Source organism: Gossypium hirsutum, chromosome D03 (genome assembly GCF_007990345.1).
Source record: "Gossypium hirsutum isolate 1008001.06 chromosome D03, Gossypium_hirsutum_v2.1, whole genome shotgun sequence".
NCBI lineage: Eukaryota > Viridiplantae > Streptophyta > Magnoliopsida > Malvales > Malvaceae > Gossypium > Gossypium hirsutum.
Genome location: NC_053439.1, coordinates 45,378,931 through 45,399,944, shown reverse-complemented (window position 1 = coordinate 45,399,944; position 21,014 = coordinate 45,378,931). Strand labels below are relative to the sequence as shown.

The window sequence follows — 21,014 nt, the reverse complement described above, 5'->3', positions numbered from 1 at the left end:
CAAAATATTCTAATTGAGTCTTTAAAGGATAAATATTATATAATCAAAGCATTTTTTTAGCCTAACCATTAATTTAGGCGTTAAATACTAATTCAGCTTCGATATAGAGTATCTTAAAACATATGGATCGAATTGAAAAATTATGCACCTATCACATTTAATCAAAATTGTCAATGCATTAGATGCACACATGTTAATAAAATTTAAGAAGACTACGCATTTATTTTTTAAATTATCAAATAAAAATTTTATAAATATATTTATAATTTGATTTACTTATTTTAAATATGATATACTCATATTCATATTGGAATTTAATGCCAAAATTGATGTGTATAGTAACTAAAAGTCATAATTGATAAAATATTAATACTTCAAGAACACAAATAAAGGATTTTAAAATTCAAGGACAAATTTAAAATTTAGATAGTAATTTAAGGACGTTTGGTGCAGTTAATCCCCTAATCTTTGTCCCTTTTGCTCCTGATGAAACGAAGACTCGATGATTTTTCTCTAATCCAACGGCTCAAATTCTCCCATAATAATATCTTTCGCTAATGCTCTATTATCGTGTCTCTATCTCTACGAATTTCTGCAGATAAAAAACGCTAACTAAAACGAACATATAAATGATCCTATTTTTAATTTATATTTTGAAAAAAAGATTGTTCCTGATTTTTTTAGGTTTCCGGCAATGTCATCTACTGAATTTCTACGACCGGCGACGATAACATTCCACGGTAAATTCAGCACAAATTCTTACTCTAATCTTCTTTATCTACATGGATTAAACTTCAAAGCCATTCGGTTTAGGGTTTTGCAACAAAAAACGAACCGTTTCTTCCCCAATTCTATCACTTCCACCCTAAAGAACGTCGCTGTTGTGGGAAACCACGAGAGATTAAAGCTTTATGGAAGAGGTAAATTAAGGTTCAAAGAGAGCAAAATTTTGGCTAATTGTACGGACAGCAGCGATTCGAAGGCGAGCTCCGGCGAGAAAAATGAAAGCGAAGGTGGGCAAGGAGTGACGCAGAAACAGAGTCCGTCAAATTCGGGGGGTTCGACCAATCAGAGAGGAGAAAAGGGTGGAAGAAGCGGGTTGTGGAGGTCCAAAGGAAAGAAATGGCAGTGGCAACCGATAGTTCAAGCTCAAGAAATTGGTGTTTTGCTTTTACAGTTGGGTGTTGTTATGTTCGTTATGCGACTGCTCCGACCCGGGATTCCGTTGCCCGGGTCCGAGCCTAGGACCCCGACGACTTTTGTCAGCGTTCCTTACAGCGAGTTTTTGAATAAGATTAATAGTAATCAGGTTCAAAAGGTGGAGGTTGATGGAGTTCATGTAATGTTCAAATTGAAGAACGAAGGGAGCGTTCAAGAGAGTGAAATTGGTAAGTTTCAGGAGTCGGAGTCCTTGTTGAGGAGTATGGCGCCTACAAAGCGAATTGTATATACAACAACTCGGCCCAGTGATATTAAGACTCCATATGAGAAGATGCTGGAAAACGATGTGGAGTTCGGGTCTCCCGATAAGCGATCTGGTGGATTCTTCAACTCTGCATTGGTAAGTTGTGTTTTTTGTTTGTTGTCATGATTTGAATGAAACTAGCTTAATTGCTTCTTTTAAAAAAAAAAAAAGAAGAAGAAGAAGCTTTTCTTAGAGTTCTTAATGAGTTAACCGGTTAAGTGGTAATGGTTTTGTTGGGGGTAGCAGTTTTTTTGTGGTAGGCTGCCTGATTGAAGTATGTAATCTAGAAGAGGAGAGGATCTTCTCTCGCCTTCTTTGGACTAGGAATCTCAAAGAGTGATCTGATGGGCCCTCTATTATTGGGTAATCTATTTCCTCTTCAGGTGGCAGGAATGTAGAGGTTGTAGTTGGTGGACTATGATTGGTTATAATTTGGGACAAGAATACCTTCAGTTACTCCGTTCACTTGGTTCTTTCTAAATCATGTGTTTGTATACGTCTGTGGAATTTTATCGATTTGACTTCCTCTCTTTTGCAGATAGCTTTGTTCTATGTTGCTGTTCTTGCGGGACTTCTCCATCGGTTCCCTGTGAATTTTTCTCAGGTTTGAATTTGCTTGTAAGCTCTTTGAGTACATTAATGTTTTTGTAGTACTGATACGTTCTGATTTAATCATGCATGTATGCAGCATACAGCTGGTCAGATTAGGAATCGCAAGGCAAGGAGTTCTGGGGGTTCAAAAGTCTCTGAACAAGGTGAAACAATAGCTTTCGCTGACGTGGCTGGTGTTGATGAGGCAAAGGAGGAGCTTGAAGAAATTGTGGTATTTTAAATATTATTCCACTTAATATGCTACCAGTAATTGATATTTGCTGTGAATGCTCTCTTGAAGTTCTAGTATTGTCTTTATATTCTTATGTTTACTGCCCAGGAATTTCTTAGGAATCCAGACAGGTATATACGGCTTGGTGCTCGTCCTCCACGAGGAGTTCTCCTGGTGAGTTGATACTAGGGACATTAAGCATGATGGCCTTTCTGGAAAAATTAGCTGAAACTTTATTTGATATTGTTGAAGAAGCTTTTGGTCTAAGAAGTCAGGGCCTATGTGAAAAACTTCATTAATATCTGAAAATTCTGGCATTAAGTTTGCTACTTCTGTCTCTTACTCTTAGAATGTCTTTAATCAAAAGCTTTTGGTCCTCTAAAGCTTTCTACTTGTCATTCTTGTCAAGATAAGTTCACAAAGTTTCAGATGGATTTCAGCATGTTCACTGTTTCCACTTAGTTCTCAGATGCTAGTGTTATATGATGGTTTCCTTGCATGGTTACCTCTTTTCTAAAAGCTATAGTCAGTATTTATGATTTTATTTGTGATGCAGGTGGGTCTTCCTGGGACAGGCAAGACTCTTCTAGCAAAAGCTGTGGCTGGTGAGGCAGAAGTTCCATTCATAAGTTGTTCTGCAAGTGAGTTTGTAGAGTTGTATGTTGGCATGGGTGCATCACGAGTTAGAGATCTCTTTGCACGAGCTAAGAAGGAGGCACCATCAATAATTTTTATTGATGAGGTCAGCCTATGAGCATTATAATTTTGTTGGAACAATATGTTTAACCTCTTTGTTGTACAGTAGAGTTTTCTAACACCTTTCCTTGCACACAGATAGATGCCGTGGCTAAAAGTCGCGATGGTAAATTTCGCATTGTTAGCAATGATGAACGGGAGCAAACTTTGAACCAATTACTCACTGTAACATTCCCTGCATCATAGTTTTTCCTGCTCATGTGGACCTCTTCGCCATTACCCTTTGAAGCTAACATTTCTGAACTACATTGCAGGAGATGGATGGATTTGACAGCAATTCCGCTGTGATTGTTCTTGGAGCTACAAACCGTTCTGATGTCTTGGATCCTGCCCTTCGTCGACCAGGGAGATTTGATCGTATTGTTATGGTTTGTATCATGCACTATATTTCAATTGAACTTGCAGAATGTTGGAATCTGCCGTATCAACCAGTTCCTTTTTGCTTAACTCGTATCTCATGGATATTATGTCTGGAATGGTTTCCAGGTAGAGACTCCTGACAGGATTGGAAGAGAAGCTATTATAAAAGTGCATGCCTCCAAGAAGGAACTTCCCCTTGGAGATGATGTTGATCTTGGTGACATTGCCTCTATGACTACTGGTTTTACTGGGTATTTTCTCTTTTACATTGTCATATTTAAGTACACTGCTTCCCAATCTCCTCTTCAGCTTCCTTTCCTCTTCATAAATTTCTACTTGTTGATGATGTGGGGATGACTTAATGATTTTTTTTTTTCATTTTGCAGGGCTGATCTTGCAAATCTGGTAAATGAAGCAGCCTTACTCGCTGGAAGAAATAATAAAGTTGTTGTAGAGAGGATTGATTTCATTCAGGCAGTAGAACGATCAATAGCTGTAACTCTCTCTCTCTCTTTGATCATTGTTTTGTTTATTTGTTACAGTTTTCTGTTGTGACTATGTTACATCCATTGTTTTCAGCTGTTTCCTTCTCCAATGTTTTTAAACATTTTTCTTCACATTTTCCCTTGCCTTGAAAGTTAATTTTAATTATTATTCCCATAGCCAATGATGCTATGCAATCTTCTCAGTCTAGTTATTGGCTTTGATTATTGGTTTTACTTTGTACCATACATGTTTTGAATTACTTTATCACAAAACACAGATATTTGAGGGCAAAAAAAAAAAAAGGAGTTTTCATGCAATCCTTTTATATTGCTTTTTGCACTTTCTAATGAGACTATCCCTAGGGAAAGGATATTCTCCAATGTACTGCGATTTACACAGTTCCTCTTAGACATTTGTCTCTCAAGATGTGTAATTTTACTAAAGAATTATGAGAAAATACTAAACTAAAATTGAGTGACAAAAAGAATGATATTTCATAGGGCATAGAGAAGAAAACTGCCAAATTGAAGGGATGTGAGAAGGCTGTGGTTGCAAGGCATGAAGCTGGCCATGCAGTAGTAGGTACAGCTGTTGCAAACCTTCTTCATGGACAGCCACGTGTTGAGGTAAACAATGGCAATAATTTACTTAATCACTTTTTTTTTTCTTTGTTTGTTCTTCTTAACACAATTTGAAATTTGAAAATGATAAAAGAAAATATATGAAATTTGAATGGAATCTTAAGTTCTGAGCTTGTGCTGTGTAGCATTTGGTTTAGGAGTGTGTACTGTTCACGTCATGTACCAGAGACGGTCCCAGGGCAATAATTTCTATCTTCCTTGTTAAGAAGATAATTGGCTTCTTAGCTATTGACCTTCCTAATTGTTTGTTTCTCTTTTGGTACTTGGGAAGGTCTGTCAAGACCTAGAGTAAAACGCTGACCTCAGAAACAGTAGTATACTATTTTCAAATTTTCAAGCAACATTTTGAAAATTAGACTGAAATTGAAGTATTAGATTTCTTTACTTGTTATGCAAAATTTTTAATCTTGTTTGGTACAAGCGGGAGGTCCACTTGATCTTTGGTTATACATGGAATTAAGAACAATAATGTTTAACTTATTAAGGTTGGGTAGTTCAATAGTTGTCACAATGGACTTAAATCATCCCTGCGGCTTTGTTCACTTGAAATGGATAATATGGTAACTAGTCAACTCTTTTTGTCTGCAGAAACTGAGCATACTGCCAAGATCTGGAGGAGCATTGGGCTTTACTTATATTCCTCCTACCAATGAGGACAGATATTTACTCTTCATTGATGAGTTACGTGGCCGTTTGGTTACTCTTCTTGGTGGACGCGCTGCAGAGGAAGTTATCTATTCAGGTCGTGTTTCTACTGGTGCACTTGATGATATTAGGCGGGCGACAGACATGGCATACAAGGCAGTAGCTGAATATGGTCTTAATCAGACTATAGGGCCTCTCTCCTTAGCTACGGTTTCTGGTGGAGGCATGGATGAATCCGGGGGTGGAGTTCCTTGGGGACGAGATCAGGTCCCTTTTTTATACTCTTTTTCATTAAAGTTTAGTTGATCTTTTTTGTTTCCAATTCCTACAGTGTCTGTAATGAAGACTGATCAAGAACGGAACTTGCAGGGACATCTAGTTGATCTTGTCCAAGGAGAGGTGAAGGCATTATTACAGTCTGCCCATGAAGTAGCCCTTTCTGTTGTACGTGCTAATCCAACTGTTTTGGAAGGGCTTGGTGCTCACCTGGAAGGTAATCTGTTTTTGCTACCTGTTTTGTATGTCAAAATTCCTGATCATCCAATTTGTTTTTTCATTCTTTGCTATAAGTTATAGACTTGACGTATTTTTCAGAAAATAAAATCTAATGAAAACTTACAAGGGATCTAATAGGTAGATGATTCCGATAGCTGACTTTCCCTACTTGTTTGCTGTTTGATGAAATATGTATTGCTATTTTGACAATTTTCCCTGATGAACTCTTCAGTACTACTTGTCAGATCTTTAATGCTATTCAGCATTGTTTTGTTTAAATTATCTTAGTACTGATGTAGTTTATATCCTAGTGTAGATAACATCCACACTATTCAAACAGTTTAATTTTTGTTGTGAAATCAATATTCTGCATCTTTAAAAAGGGGAAAGGAGAACAAATGATCACTCTTTACTTCATACTATGGTCTAATGCTTCGCTTTATTCAGAAAATGAGAAAGTAGAAGGAGAAGAGCTACAAAAATGGTTGAAATTGGTTGTTGCACCAAAGGAACTAATCATCTTCGTTGAAGGCAAGCAAGAGTCTCTTCTGCCGGTTCAAGCGGGCTCTGGATAAGTGTTTTGCTCATTGCTTGTCAACATTGAGCATTGCATTGAACCAACTGACTATATCTTTCCTTGCACCTTGTCAATGACCATGCTGTGGCTACCGGCATCAAAGCTCCCTTGCGCTTTTTTTTTTCGTATTTCAGCAAGGTGAGTCCTGGCTTTAGTATTAACACTACGAAGTCTTTTCATTATTTTATTCTCACTACACTTACCAGAGGAAACATAGAGAAGGAAGTGGTGAAGCTGAATATTTATTTCCCGAAAAATCCTTCAAGCTTGTCTCCCCGTTCTTGATATTATGGTGATAAGTTCAGGTTGGTCTCCGTCTGTTCTGTTGTACATTGGCTATTATTTTTATCAGTCATAACGGGTGGAGTTTTAACAGTAATTGAGTTGTACAATAATTATTATGTGAAATATAATATAAGATTATTGCACATAATAATGTTGGGTTAAAAAATGTTTTGTCTTCAGAAGAACATTGTACATATAGTATGCTGTAGAAAATACATGCTGTTAATAATAGTTTCCCAAAATGGAACTAAACATTATTTTTGAGCTTTGACATGAAACCAGAAGTGTAATTTCCTTTGTCCGAGAACATGACACATCAAATAAAAATATAAAAACAGTATAATTAACAAACTAATATGATATGCTCAACACTCATGTTTTGTATTTAGGATTTTGATACATTTAATAATTGATCTTATATTATATCTGTCAATTCAGCAGGTCAGGTTGGTTTTGGGTATTGTTAAATTATCAAATCATTTTGGTTTGGTCTAATTTAGAGTTTAAGTGATTTCAGGTTTGATTCTTTCTAGTTTGGGTTATTTTAGTTCATGTTGGTTCTTTTGGGTTAATTGTTCGGACCATTTTGAGTTACGATTGTTTTGGTTTGTTGCCTTTTAGTGTTAAATCAGGTTAAATCGGTGTGAATCAAAATTAAAAATCTATTTATGTTTATCCAAATGTTCTTAATTGATTTATTTTAGATTTTTACATAGGAAAGCATTAGGGGGTATAAGTCTATGTTTGATAATTGAAAAGTTTTATAAAATATGTTAAAATTAAATATTTAATATACTTAAATTGTTTAATAAAAGATAATATGATCTTAAATGAAATAATAAAACAATTGAATTTATTGAATTTAAGTCTGTCTAATTATTTGCATTCTGAGTTAAAATTTAAGATATTGAAAATATTACTTTTCAGTTAATTGAATCTTTTTAACGCATTTTAAAACTGAGCCTAAATTAGAAGTTTTACCAACTGAAAGCAAAAGCCATCATCTAATTAAGGGTGGGGTTATGGTATTTTTGACTTTTGCATTTTAAAGTATAAATTATCAAAATATCTTGTTTTTTATTAACTATTTAAAATGTATATAAAATTTTGGATTAATTTATATTTCATGTATCATCATATTAAATTAATTAAATATGATTTATTATTATATTTAAAATTTTAAAATATTTCATGTCTAATTAAATTTACAAATAATTTATTAATTATTTAAAAATATATTTTATGATATCTAATTTAATTTAATTTTTTAATTTTTAACATTAGACATTTTAATTTTTCATTTGAAAGTTTAACTTTAAATTAAAACCGTCCTTTTTAAATTGAACTTTTCACAAACATATCTTAGCAATAGGCGAAGCTGGCCCTAGAACATGAGGAGTTGAGAAGAATGAAGGGTGGTGAGTAGGTTGAGGTTTGATATTTTGGCCCTCAAAAATATCAATGTTGCTTTCAGATCACAGTTTCGTTCTTTCGTCCGCATTCTCGGGAAACAAACAAAGAAGTCCACTTGACCTGTTTACCAAGCAGGTGGCCCAATGTCATCCTTTAATTCCCTATCCTTGATTTCAACAATAAAATAATTAATTCAAGATTAACGTAAAATAGTACGAGTAGGGATTGAGGTCTTTTACAAACATTCCAATTTTAAATGTTTGGTTTAATTTGAGGAAAATCTTATTTATAATATTCATATTATAGACATAAAATAAAAAAATAGTTAGTACAGTTTTAAATTTAAAAATAAAAAAATTAGTAAAATTTTTCGTAAAAAATAGACCTCTTCAAAATAAATAAATTATTTTTTCTTTTCTTTACTAAAAATAAGGTACGGGAATGATTAAATCTTGCCAAATGAATTAATTTATTATTCACTCGTATACTAAAACATGCAGAAAAATAATACTCCTACCAAATGTAGCTAAAGTGTTTTATTTGAATTCTCAAAGTATCAAATATTGTATCAATTATGTTTTTTCATCAGTCTAATATCAAATTTGGGTGTTAAATGTCAACTCGAATTCAATATGAAGAATATTTAAAACATATGGATCAAAGTTTAATCATGTCTATACCAAATGCATTAACAATAAATTTGATGCGTTAAAAATATTATTATTAAAATTTAAGAAAATTATATTTTTTTTCCTTTTAACACATTATATCTAAACTATTTATATGATAAACACAGATGTATTTAGAATTTGACATATTTGTTTTAAATATGATCCTCGTCAAATTTGAGTTAACATTTATGTCTATGTTGACAACTGGGCTGATGGAAGGAAGCAATTGATACGATGTCGATGCTTTAAAAAATTAAATTAGAATGATTTAAAGTTTGAGGACTAATTTAAAATATAAATTATAGTTTAAGGACATATAATGAAATTAACTCTAAAAATGTATATAGAAAATATCTAATAAATGCACCACGTAAGCATGCGCTTTTTCATTATTTTTGAGAGGGAAAAAAAATGTTTCTGTCGCTCTTTTACCTATATAAATGGAAGAAGCCAGTGAACGACGAGTGCTCAGTTCTTATTAGAGAGCTCTCTCACGCTCCACTTTAGAGACGCTTAAAAGGGATAAGATCTTCCAGGTTCCTCCTCTTTCTTCACTCTTTTTTTTTTTTTTTAAATTTCTTTTGTTTGTTTGGCTGGTGAGAAAATTAAATTAAATCTAAATAAACAGCACATTTTCTTTTTATTCTAGATCACTGCATGCTGGTTTAATTCAAACATAGGCTTGTAATTTTACGTGTTTTTCTTTCTTTCTTTTTATTTGTACTGCCCTGTTATTCAGATACACTGAACCACTAAGGAAGCTGTTGTTTTTTCTTCTTAATTTTGGTAACGTTTTCTGCGATTATAGTAAGTTAATTATTTATAAGTGATAATGGTAAGTTATAGATCAGCGGTTGGATTTGTATGAGAAGTCTTCTTAAATCTTAATGGATATGCTTTGTGCTTATTAATTTTGAATGCCTTTCTATTTTAGTTCTGAAGAAATTCAAATTTTGATCTATACGAAAAGAAATGTTTACTTGTGCAAAATATCTAAGATTATGCGTTTTCTTTAGCATTTTATATGAATACACAGCACACTGAACCAGGAGACATATATATTGCATATATATTGTAGATCGAGGGTTTTCACTGAAATGCATAGAACTATGTAATCACATTTACGTCCATCGTGGTGTCCCTTAGATTATTATTTATTAGAAACTAGACTAGAATTCTTCTGTTTATCTGATGAAAACTTTATGAAGTTTGAAAGACTATAGAGTATAGACCTTTTGTCCTTGCTGGTAATGCTGATTAACGCGGCATTTTTTCTTTTTCATTCTAGATTTATCTTTTATGCCATTAGTTAATTTATTTGTATATATAATGTGTACAAATTTGTTATTTTTATTCTCAAGAGTAGGCAACGATGATTGCTTTTTTTCTAATCAAATTCGACCTTCACGTGCTGCATTTATCAATTATGTTTGTTCTCGATGTTGTATGTATAGTTAATCATTTGATGATTGTGTGGTTATGATTTATTGATAACTCACGACATGCTTGGACAATCCAGATATGGCATCGGTGCATGCTAGCTTCACATCAGTTGTATGCAAGAATGGCAACCATTCTGCTCCTTCAAGGTTTCCTTGTACGACCTTCTTACCTGGCTTTGATGTGGTTGGTCGTGTTTCAAATGCTTGTAAGAAGGAAATATGCCCTTCTATGAGCTCAGGTCCTAAAGCCACATTAACTTTTGATCCTCCAACAACCAATTCAGAGAAAAGCAAACAGAAGAAGCATACCATAAATCCTGCTTCCCCTGACTTTATGCCACTTCCATCATTTGAAGAATGTTTCCCAAAGAGCTCAAAAGAATGCAGGTTAATTTAGTTATATATATGCAATTTGTTGGTTCTGTTTTCTTTCCCTTTTGCTTGAAAATATTTTTTATGCGTGATGAACCTTTCAGGGAAGTTATTCATGAAGAATCTGGCCATGTACTCAAGGTTCCCTTTCGAAGGGTTCATTTGACTGGAGATGTGCCAAACTTCGACACATATGACACCAGTGGTCCTCAAAACATCAATCCACGCATTGGTAGGATGCTCAACCTTACTCTCAGCTTCTTGCTCCTTTTTGAAGGACATTAGCTTTTCTTCACTTTGTTTTGCTTAGCCAACTCCCCTCTTATATGTTCTTGATAAATCTTTGATTGTTTGTTTGGGTCTTTACTCCACTCTGATTATTTTATGTTCCTTTCATATATTGGATCTTTTGATATTTTTATAGTTTTATGGTTAAGTTAAATGCTAAGTTTTGTACTTGACATCTTTAAACAGGACTCCCTAAATTGCGCAAGGGCTGGGTTGACAGACGGGAAAAACTGGGTGCACCTAGATACACTCAGATGTACTATGCTAAGCAGGGAATCATTACTGAGGAAATGTTATACTGTGCTACTCGTGAGAAGCTTGACCCAGAATTTGTTAGGTCAGAGGTTGCCCGTGGGAGGGCGATCATTCCTTCCAACAAAAAGCACTTAGAGCTGGAACCAATGATAGTTGGACGAAACTTTTTGGTCAAAGTAAATGCAAATATTGGAAACTCAGCCGTTGCAAGTTCAATTGAGGAGGAAGTTTACAAGGTCCAATGGGCAACAATGTGGGGTGCTGATACTGTTATGGATCTCTCAACTGGGCGCCACATTCATGAAACCCGTGAATGGATCCTACGTAACTCTGCTGTGCCTGTTGGGACCGTGCCAATCTATCAAGCACTTGAAAAAGTCAATGGGATTGCTGAAGATCTTAGTTGGGAAGTCTTCAGGGACACCCTGATTGAGCAAGCTGAGCAGGGTGTAGATTACTTCACAATCCATGCTGGGGTACTGCTGCGGTACATTCCCTTAACAGCAAAACGCATGACAGGAATAGTTTCTCGAGGAGGATCTATTCATGCAAAATGGTGCCTGGCGTACCATAAGGAGAATTTTGCTTATGAGCATTGGGATGACATACTTGATATCTGCAACCAATATGATGTGGCGCTTTCAATCGGGGATGGACTAAGACCTGGATCCATATATGATGCCAATGACACTGCACAGTTTGCTGAGCTTTTAACCCAAGGGGAACTGACTCGTAGGGCTTGGGAAAAGGACGTACAGGTATCTCAATGCACCTTGGAAGTGCTCCTTTAGCATTCTGTTCATAAAATGTTTCTAAAGTACTGCTCAATTTGAAGCGTATTACTGGCTTTACATGGTTTTGATTATCTTATAACTTCAGCATGATTTTTTTTTGGCGCTTTTCAGGTAATGAATGAAGGACCTGGACACATCCCAATGCACAAGATTCCAGAAAATATGCAAAAGCAGTTTGAGTGGTGCAATGAAGCACCTTTCTATACCCTTGGTCCTTTGACAACTGATATTGCTCCTGGATACGATCATATTACTTCTGCAATTGGTGCAGCCAATATTGGGGCTCTTGGCACAGCACTTCTGTGTTATGTAACTCCAAAGGAGCACCTTGGGTTGCCAAACAGAGATGATGTAAAGGCTGGTGTAATAGCCTATAAGATAGCTGCCCATGCTGCTGATTTAGCCAAGGGTCATCCACATGCTCAGGCATGGGATGATACATTAAGCAAGGCTAGATTTGAGTTCCGATGGATGGACCAGTTTGCTTTGTCACTGGACCCCATGACTGCCATGTCCTTCCATGACGAAACCCTGCCATCCGAAGGTGCCAAAGTGGCTCACTTTTGCTCCATGTGTGGACCGAAGTTTTGCTCAATGAAGATAACAGAGGATGTTCGAAAGTACGCTGAGGAGCATGGTTACGGGAACCCCGAGGAAGCTATGCAACATGGGATGGATGCTATGAGTGCTGAATTCCTGGCTGCTAAGAAAACAGTTAGCGGTGAACAACATGGTGAAGTTGGTGGGGAAATCTACCTGCCCGCCAGTTATGTGAACTCTTCTGACAGGTGAAAGTAAGTACGGTGTTTTAATTTATTATTATTGAAATTCTAGAAGGATTAATGGCAAGGAAATTAAAGGTTGTCTTCTTCCCTGACGTAGTTTGTCTTATCGGGATTTCCTTGCAGGCTTACATGAATAAGGGGAATTGCTTCAGAATTTCTCGGACCCCTGATGCATCACTAGCTCTATAATAATAGCTATACATGCCGTCTGTTTACTATAATGCTTTAGGTGAGTTACCAGTTTAGTTTGTAGAATAATACCCTCTTGAGACATCTATATATTGTTCTGCTTTGTCTGTTGTGAGTCTCAATTAATAAAAAAGGGTTTCCCCCACAATTTCCATGTCCATTGTAAATTATGTTATCGATGTTGGTATTGACATAAAAACGCACCAGGGGTGCCTGTATCTGCCATTTAGCTCTTTGGCATTTTGGCAGAATGAGGCTGAGAAAGTCCCTTTGAACCTGAACAGGATAATTCCTGCGTAGGGAGTGTGCATTTTTGTTGCTGTTGCTTGAACAGGGATGGAGCTCCCATGTCCAATCGATGGTTTGGGCTACCTCATCCTCCAGGGCAGATAAGGCTGCTCTATGGCCCAACTCACTCCGGTATTTGCCTTATCGATCATGGTTTTAGTAAATCGAAGATTTAATGTTATATTTTAATTTGACATAATTTGATCCCTTATCTTTATAATATTATTAAGTCTAAATTGATAATAAAGTTGTTTATTTTCATGGCTTTGATTTTTCTTTATTATTATTCTGGATAGAGCTACGTGAAAATTTAATCGATCATTATCAATCAATAATAAAACTTACATATCAATTGAATTTTTAAAGTCAATTTTAATAAAAATTTAAGGTTGTCACTTTAACGAAAACTACTAACAAGTGTTATCAAATTTGTAGTAAATTACATTTTGATCACTAGACTTTGAAAATGTTTTCATCTTCAACGTAGAGCTAACCCAAAATCCAGTCTTACCATTACCACCTCTCGACTCACTGTTCCACCACCATCATCAATCCCCATCGGTCAATCTCATCCTACCCCTGAACGAACATCAAAATCACCATACTCAACTCCCGTAGCTGAGCCTATAAAATATACCTTGTGTATTTGAAGTGCAATTGCTATATTTTGATTGACTTCTGATTTTTTGTTTTAACTACTTGATGTACTTTGAATGCATCTACTGCAATTGATGCTTTGCTCATTTGCCTTATATTTACGAGTAATTAGATTTCAATGTATTCCTCCATAAGATACAACATATATTAGAGTTTTCATCAGATTTCAAATATAACCTTTGGTTCCAAAAAACTTCTCTTTTTCTTTTTGGTGAATGGAGAGTTCAGAGAAATATTCAAAGAAATATTATAATAGATATATATAGATTATGATAAGGCTGTAAAGATATGATGTATGTATGCATGTATGAATAAATTATAGACATAATCGAATTTTAATTGGTATGGTTAGAAATATGATGAGCAAACTTTTATTATTTATATTATTGTACATGCATGCATTAAAAATTGTTATATATCTATTAAATAAGGTTTTTAATAAAACAGTTCTTAAAATTTTTTTTTTTAAATTGTGGACCAGAAAGAAACCTAGATTAAGACATTTACATGTTTGAGGTTGCCAAGCGAAAAGAAAAATATATAGTCCACGAAAGAAAATTAAATTATCATACGATAGATGGAGACTTGACAATGATCGTAAAACTAATAATATCAGATTCCTTGACAATGATGTAGTTAGTGGAAATGCTTCAAAACAAGTTGTGGATATTCAAGAAATTAATTAGAAATTTCTACACATATAAATGTTCGTTTATCTACAACTATCACAAATATTATTCTAGCAATTAAAGAATGTCCTAATAATGTTGTACGATATTTAAATAATGAAATACTCGTAGAGAAAACTAGCTCACCGAGGTCTGATGAAATTGAACTTTAAAAAATGCCATTAAGAAGTTCTTAAAAAGAGAAAATCTTGTATTACTTATGATTATATGATTTATTTATAAGAGTCTAATTTTGATATTGGAATCAATAGTGATGAATTTAAAAAATAGTTTGATGCCTTGTAAAATGCGATGAAATTTATGGAGCAAAATACAAGTTTGAGATATTGTTGAATTGTCAAAAAGTTTAAAACAAATGGTTAGAATTTAGTATACTGGCAACATACTTTTTTATTTTATAAGCAGCCTTGAAAAATTGACATGCATCTCTTTTTTTAAATATATACATATTTAAATATTTTATTATACATTTGTCAACCTATTAACCCTGCTTGTGGAGTCTAAAAACTCCACTGATAGCATACTCAATAATTTCTCCAAAACAAATTGGATGTGAATGGGTTTTCAAAATCAAAGGTGATTCAAATGGCAATATCGAATGATATGAAGCTAGGCTTGTTGCATATGTTATATCCAAAAAGATGATATTGATTATAATGAGACTTTCTCGTTAGTCTTTAAGATAGATTTTAAGAAGTATTATGACATTGGTAACTAATTATAACTTAGAGTTACACCAAATAAATGTGAAAATAACCTTTCTAAATAGAGGTGTTGAGGAAGACGTTTATGTAGACCAACCTACAAGATTTTTAGTTGAAGGAAAATGCCATATGGTGTGTAAACTAAAGAAGGGCCAATATATAGACTTAAACAAGCTTCACAAGAATGATACATCAAGTTTAATGATACAATAAAATATTTGAGTTTTCAAGAAAATATCGTTGTTCGATGTATATATTAAAAGATCGATGAGAGCAATGAATTTATTTTTAGTTTTATATGTTGATGATATTTTGCTTGCTACTAATAATTTAACAATATTGCGTGAGACAAAAAGTTTTTCTCTCAAATAACTTTGAAATAAAAGATATAATAAAGACATCCTCTGTAATAGGAATTAAAATATTTCATAATAGATCACAAAAATTGTTAGGATTATCTAAGAAAATCTTATATCAAAGTAGTTTTAGATCTTTAATATACATAATTGTTCAATAAAAATTGTTCATATAAAAAAAAGGATAAATTTAATCTTTGCAGTGTCCAAAGAATGATGCAAACAAAAAGTAATAGAATCAATTCATTGTGCTTATGTTGTAGGTAGTTTGATATATATCAAGACCTACACAAAACTCAATATTAACTTTGTAGTTGATATACTTGGCAGTTATCATCAAAGTAATCTTTTGATAAGTGCTAAAAGTAACATGTTTTAATCGCATTCTTAATGCGATTTTAGGTGATTATTCGATGTTAATTGTGAGTTTTATGCTCACAATCCTTTAAAATCATGTTTTTATGCTTAGGAGAGCATTTGGGAGCAAAAAGGAGTGAAAAACGAGCGAAAATCGAAAAAATCAGAGTAAGATATAGGAGCCACATGGGCTGATCCCTTCCACACGGTCATGTGAGCCACACGGGTTGCCATATTACCATGTGGTAGGCTATGTCGATTCCGCAAATTGGAACTCCAAGCTATGGAAAAACGCAATTTTTAGGTTTTAGGACATTCTAAGACGTACATATGACAAAAATAAAAAGATAAAAGTGAGCCGTCAATGGAATACTCAACAAAACAACTCGAAAAATACCATTGAAGCTGATTCTGAAGCAAATTTTTGTCAAGATTGAAGATTATCATGAGTTTCTTTATTTCTTTCGGTTATACTGTGTCTTGGATTTTTTATTTTTAAGCATGAACTAATTTTCTAAATACCTAAGGGAGATGAACCCTATGATGAATTTTGCCTTTTGATTTTTATTTTACACAATAAATACTTAGATCTTGTTCTCAATTATGTGTGCTTAATTCTTGGTTTGATATTTCTAGATTATTGGTCCATGTTTAATGTGCTTAAATCAAAGGAGGAATAGACTCTGTTTAAGAGTAGATCTTACGTAATTGAGTGGAGTTGCATGCAATCCTAGAAATAGGACGACATAAATCTACCATATTAGAGTCAAATCTAATAGGAGAATCCATAAATTGAGTTAATGTGATAATAGGGGTTTTAATTAGAAAGAAATTTCAATTAATCAACCTAGAGTCAGTTGTTCTCACTCTCGAAAGAGATATTAGCATGGTTTAGGGATTTCTACGGATCAAGATACTAAGTAAAGAAATTGCGTAATTTAGATTGATAGTGATATATGAAATCTAGGTGAATTATTTCCTGGGTCTTGTTTCGCTTCTTGGTTGTTAATTGTTTATTTTCATGTTTTGTTCTTTGCTCGTGTTTGTTAGCTATTAATTTTAGTTTTCAATCAATCATTCGAATTTATTGGTTAAATAATAGAAAGACGATAATTACTAGTACTTTTAGTCTTCATGGGAACGATATCTTTGCTCACTGTAACTATACAATTAATTGATAGTTGCACTTACCTTAGTCAAATTTTTAGTTAATTCACGACGCATCATCTTTGAATTGATCACTAGAAGGTTGCAAAAAAGTTTTACTTTATCTACAAAGAAAAAGAATTATATACTCATGTATAAAAGATTTAGTAAACTAAAAGGAACAAAATATTCAGATTTAGATATTTCTAGTTGGGTAGAAAATTCATGTTTAGCTATTTGTTTTTATTTGCTAAAGGAGACAAATCGTGGAAAGTGTTAAAGCAATGTGACATTACATCATCTACAAGGAAAGTAGAGTTTATGGCATGTTTTGGGCCACTAACTATGCATTATGGTTGTGAAACTTTATTTTAGGACTTGGGGTAGTTGACATTATTATTAAGTCATTGAAAACTTATCGTAATAATTTCGTAACATTGTTTTTCTCTAAGAATGACAAATAATCCAAATATGTAAAACATATGGAATTAAAATATATTAGTGTCAATGAGGAAGTTTAAAAATAAAAAAGTGTTTGTAGAGCACATTAGAACTGGGGATGACAAACCTCGAACTATCTCATCGATTTCAAACCAAACCCACTCCATATGGAGTGGATTTCTTTTTTGTTTTGTTTTTTTTTTAAAAATGGATGTGGGGCAAGGCGGGGTGGATTTTTCTTTTAGACATGGGTATGGAGTGATTATGATAATTGTTTGCCCTACCTCGCTCCACTATATAAAATTATCATATTATCCTTTTATATATATATTAAAAGGATACAAATGTAATAATGTGTTATAGAAAAAAATATTTTATGTTGAAATATTTTTTGAAGAATTATGCTTAAATATTTACTTGAATTTAAAAATATTGAAAATATTAAAAATAAATTGAAACGGAGCGGCGTGAAGCTGAGATGGATGCATCTAACACCCATGGAGGCAGTAGTGAGTTTCATAATTATACATCCACAGTGGAGCGGAGCGGATGGTGGAGCAAAGCGTATTAACTATGGAGTGATGGTGGATTTAGCAACATCCACCCCGTCCCGCTCCATTGCCATCCCTAATTAGAACTGATCTTATAATTAGAAACTCATTAACTAAAGGTTTACAACTAAAAAAACATGTACATAGAATGTGTCTTGGAATTGGTTGCATCATGGGATATTTTATGACAATAAGACACTTTGACTCAATTGCTATGTTTTTTTTTATATAAAATTGACATATTTCTTGTTTATTATGACTATGAAAATAATTTATTCAAAACTATTTTAAAACAAGAAAAAAATTATAAGATATTATTGTGACGATGATGTAATATAGATGTTACTTAAAAATCTATTATATTGAGTTGTAATGTTGTAGTATATTAAAGGACATTATTTGACTTAAACTATGTAGAACTATCAAAACTCACATTTGCAATTCACCATAATATGACAATAATGATGAATATTATATTTTGTTATGCTATTAATGTTTATATATGCTTTATCACATTGGATCAAGTGGGAGAATGTAAGGTTTTAGCCCATGTTATAAATCCAATTAAGTCTAAAATTAAGTAGATGAATTTATAATGATTAAATTATGTATTTTAATAGAAATTAAATCATATTTATTTTTTCAGTACCGACTTGAAGTTGATCATGTATATAAGGGTTATACATTTAAAGAAAAGATTACTATTTAGAGTACTGTGGGTGAAAAAGAAAATTTTCACGAATAAGGGTTAAATTATATAAAAGTAAATAAATAGACACATGTAATTATCCTAATAATAACTCATAAATAAATAAAAAATTATAGTCTGTTAGAGAGTTTGTGTATCAAAAGGAAAGAAATCAATTCATTATATATAGCATATTTTCTTCACTGATTCCTATGTCATATAACTTTATTTCTTTGTTATGTTCTAAGTGTAATGCTTGTGTGGAGTACATGGTGCAGATATAACTAGAGAAATTGTCTAATTGGTACTCTAGTATATACTCCTGTGGCCTGAGAGTACAAAATATCACATTAATTAATACTATTATAATTGAATTATTGGAACATTTTTGAAATATATACAGTGTTTTAATAGTTGCAAATGAAAAATTATAAGTAATCAAAAATTATTAATCAAGAGTTATCACATTTCATAGTGAAGAGTTAAATTTCTTAAATTCAAAAATTATATCACTTGATTATTAATAAGGAATCGTGATTATTCAAGGAGACATCTATTGAATAATTATGTTTATTGTTGAAAGATGTGACTATTGATCATTTAAATAGTTGTGTTCCTATGAAGAGACATGAGAATTTCTATAAATAGGAGTTAAATTTCATTTGTTTGACACACACCAAAAAAAAAAAGCATCAAAAGTTTTTTTCTATTCTCCTCCATCTCCTAAATTGTTCTATAAAGAATCACACTAGAAGTTCTTTATAAAAATCGATATTCTTGCAATACTCCACTCCATGCTTAATGACTGTTTCCGTCAGTGCAATACATAGACAGTCATTAAGCTTCATTGTATCTTCGAGTATCATTTTTCAATAACTCTTTTGCATACCAAAATATAGGTGGGGATGAATAGAACCTTAAAAAAATTGACATTGATACACGCCTTGAAGCCTTCGTTAATTTCTTAAAAGTTTATTTTTATCCCCATGCATGCACCAACAGTTGGATTGGTCTTTATCTTGATTCTGGTACATATCGGTACCAATATATTTCGATGTACCGTTTCGAGTTTATTGATGTTTTTAAATATATTTTTACATATATATATATTTATAGTCTAATTTTTTAGTTTCTTGATAAATTATATATTGTTTTAGCCAAAAAGAAATATTATATTATACATACATGCAAATTCATGTCAATTACATCCATATAAATATATTTATATGTAAATATAAGCTTTAAAATTATTAATTAGGTTCAATAATTTAATTTAATAACCATTAATTTTAAATGTAATTACGAAAAATATTAAAATGATTAAGATAAAAAATTTAAAAGCTGATTTAAAATATCAAAATTTTGTATCAATTGATACGAGCCAATACAAATTGATATTAATTGAAATGGGTAAAAAATATAAACATAATTGAAATACACTAAAATTTTAATCGAAACAAAACATAATGGGTTTAAAACCAGAATGATATGTACCATTTTTTGCCCTTAACCATATATTTCTGAAATCCAGACTCCATGCATGCTTGAAAAGAGAGTAGGAAGAATCTGAGCTTTCGGCACAGCATTTTAGCCATTGGTTAGACTGTCATTTTATGTCCCCACTGTCATGACCTCAATGGGGGCCTTAATAATCTTCAAACATATTGAATGTTTTTACATCCAACTTTTGCACTCCAAAAACAAAACTTCTACTTTTATGTATTATTATTATTTTGGTTCTATTGTTGATTGTGATTTTGAATTTTTGACACACTACAAAAACACTACCAATATGGTGCTGTTGTATTTGTAATTTTCCTTTTGGATTTTAGAAATTATTAATATTATAAAAAAAATACGAATATATTAAATATGGATACAGTATAGATACATGAATCGTTAATTTGTGATTTTTAATTTTTTTTTATATTTTATAATCTTCTCTCTAAAACACCTTTTGACATCTATTTTGTTTTACTTACTGTCAATCCTACTGATGGAAAATACCAACCTCCAAATTCCTTTCTTCTTGAGCAAGCACCAAAAACAGCAAAGCCCCCCACCCCCCTAAGAAAAGCCTTCCATTACCTGATTAATATATCTATATATCTTTGTTAATTTTTTCAATAATATATATGCACTAAAGTCATAGATTTGCTGATCATATGTATATTTATATCATACCTATAATAAAAAAAGAGTAATATATATCGAAATTATGTTTAAGCAATCCTCCCCAAATCGTGGGGCTGGCTGAGGTTATCTTCTTGGCTTAATTATTTTGCTGTTACTGTGAAGGGTTACTGGCAACTTTCTCCAACATTTTGCTTTTATTTCCTATTAGATATTAATGATTTGACATGGGTACTAGTTTTAGTTATAGCCCCCTCGTGTG

At 32.8% G+C, this 21,014-nt stretch overlaps 2 protein-coding genes across 5 annotated transcripts; both read left to right on the top strand.

Moving 5' to 3' along the window:
* Positions 1-561: 561 nt before the first annotated feature.
* On the top strand, positions 562-6,790 carry LOC107950204 (ATP-dependent zinc metalloprotease FTSH 7, chloroplastic). The gene is made up of 13 exons (XM_016885009.2): positions 562-1,561; positions 2,004-2,069; positions 2,154-2,288; positions 2,397-2,462; positions 2,845-3,030; positions 3,123-3,209; positions 3,299-3,412; positions 3,531-3,655; positions 3,791-3,899; positions 4,391-4,516; positions 5,120-5,443; positions 5,546-5,669; positions 6,119-6,790. The coding sequence occupies exons 1-13, from the start codon at positions 695-697 to the stop codon at positions 6,244-6,246; spliced, it is 2,457 nt and encodes an 818-aa protein (XP_016740498.2). The 5' UTR covers positions 562-694; the 3' UTR covers positions 6,247-6,790.
* Positions 6,791-9,005: 2,215 nt separating this feature from the next.
* Positions 9,006-13,291, top strand: LOC121202937 (phosphomethylpyrimidine synthase, chloroplastic). 4 transcript variants are annotated; one of them, XR_001697963.2, is made up of 7 exons: positions 9,015-9,153; positions 10,137-10,446; positions 10,536-10,663; positions 10,906-11,732; positions 11,880-12,556; positions 12,677-12,782; positions 12,950-13,291. XR_001697963.2 is itself a non-coding variant. In XM_016885010.2 (6 exons), the coding sequence occupies exons 2-6, from the start codon at positions 10,139-10,141 to the stop codon at positions 12,684-12,686; spliced, it is 1,950 nt and encodes a 649-aa protein (XP_016740499.1). In that variant the 5' UTR covers positions 9,006-9,153; positions 10,137-10,138; the 3' UTR covers positions 12,687-12,890. The 4 variants fall into 4 exon arrangements, 3 of the variants coding, with proteins under 3 accessions (XP_016740499.1, XP_016740501.1, XP_040946179.1); XM_016885010.2 differs by lacking the exon at positions 12,950-13,291 and having other exon boundaries at positions 9,006-9,153; positions 12,677-12,890; XM_041090245.1 differs by lacking the exons at positions 9,015-9,153; positions 12,950-13,291 and adding an exon at positions 9,217-9,403 and having other exon boundaries at positions 12,677-12,890.
* Positions 13,292-21,014: the final 7,723 nt, after the last annotated feature.

Bases quoted from the DNA above. Each gene is read 5' to 3' on its own strand.
- LOC107950204 (XM_016885009.2), top strand. From the start codon at position 695: ATGTCATCTACTGAATTTCTACGACCGGCGACGATAACATTCCACGGT. The intron at 2,463-2,844 runs GTGAGTTGATAC...TTTGTGATGCAG, and splicing joins CTCCACGAGGAGTTCTCCTG to GTGGGTCTTCCTGGGACAGG. The intron at 3,656-3,790 runs GTATTTTCTCTT...TTCATTTTGCAG, and splicing joins ATGACTACTGGTTTTACTGG to GGCTGATCTTGCAAATCTGG.
- LOC121202937 (XM_016885010.2), top strand. From the start codon at position 10,139: ATGGCATCGGTGCATGCTAGCTTCACATCAGTTGTATGCAAGAATGGC. The intron at 10,447-10,535 runs GTTAATTTAGTT...TGAACCTTTCAG, and splicing joins AAGAGCTCAAAAGAATGCAG to GGAAGTTATTCATGAAGAAT. The intron at 11,733-11,879 runs GTATCTCAATGC...GGCGCTTTTCAG, and splicing joins CTTGGGAAAAGGACGTACAG to GTAATGAATGAAGGACCTGG.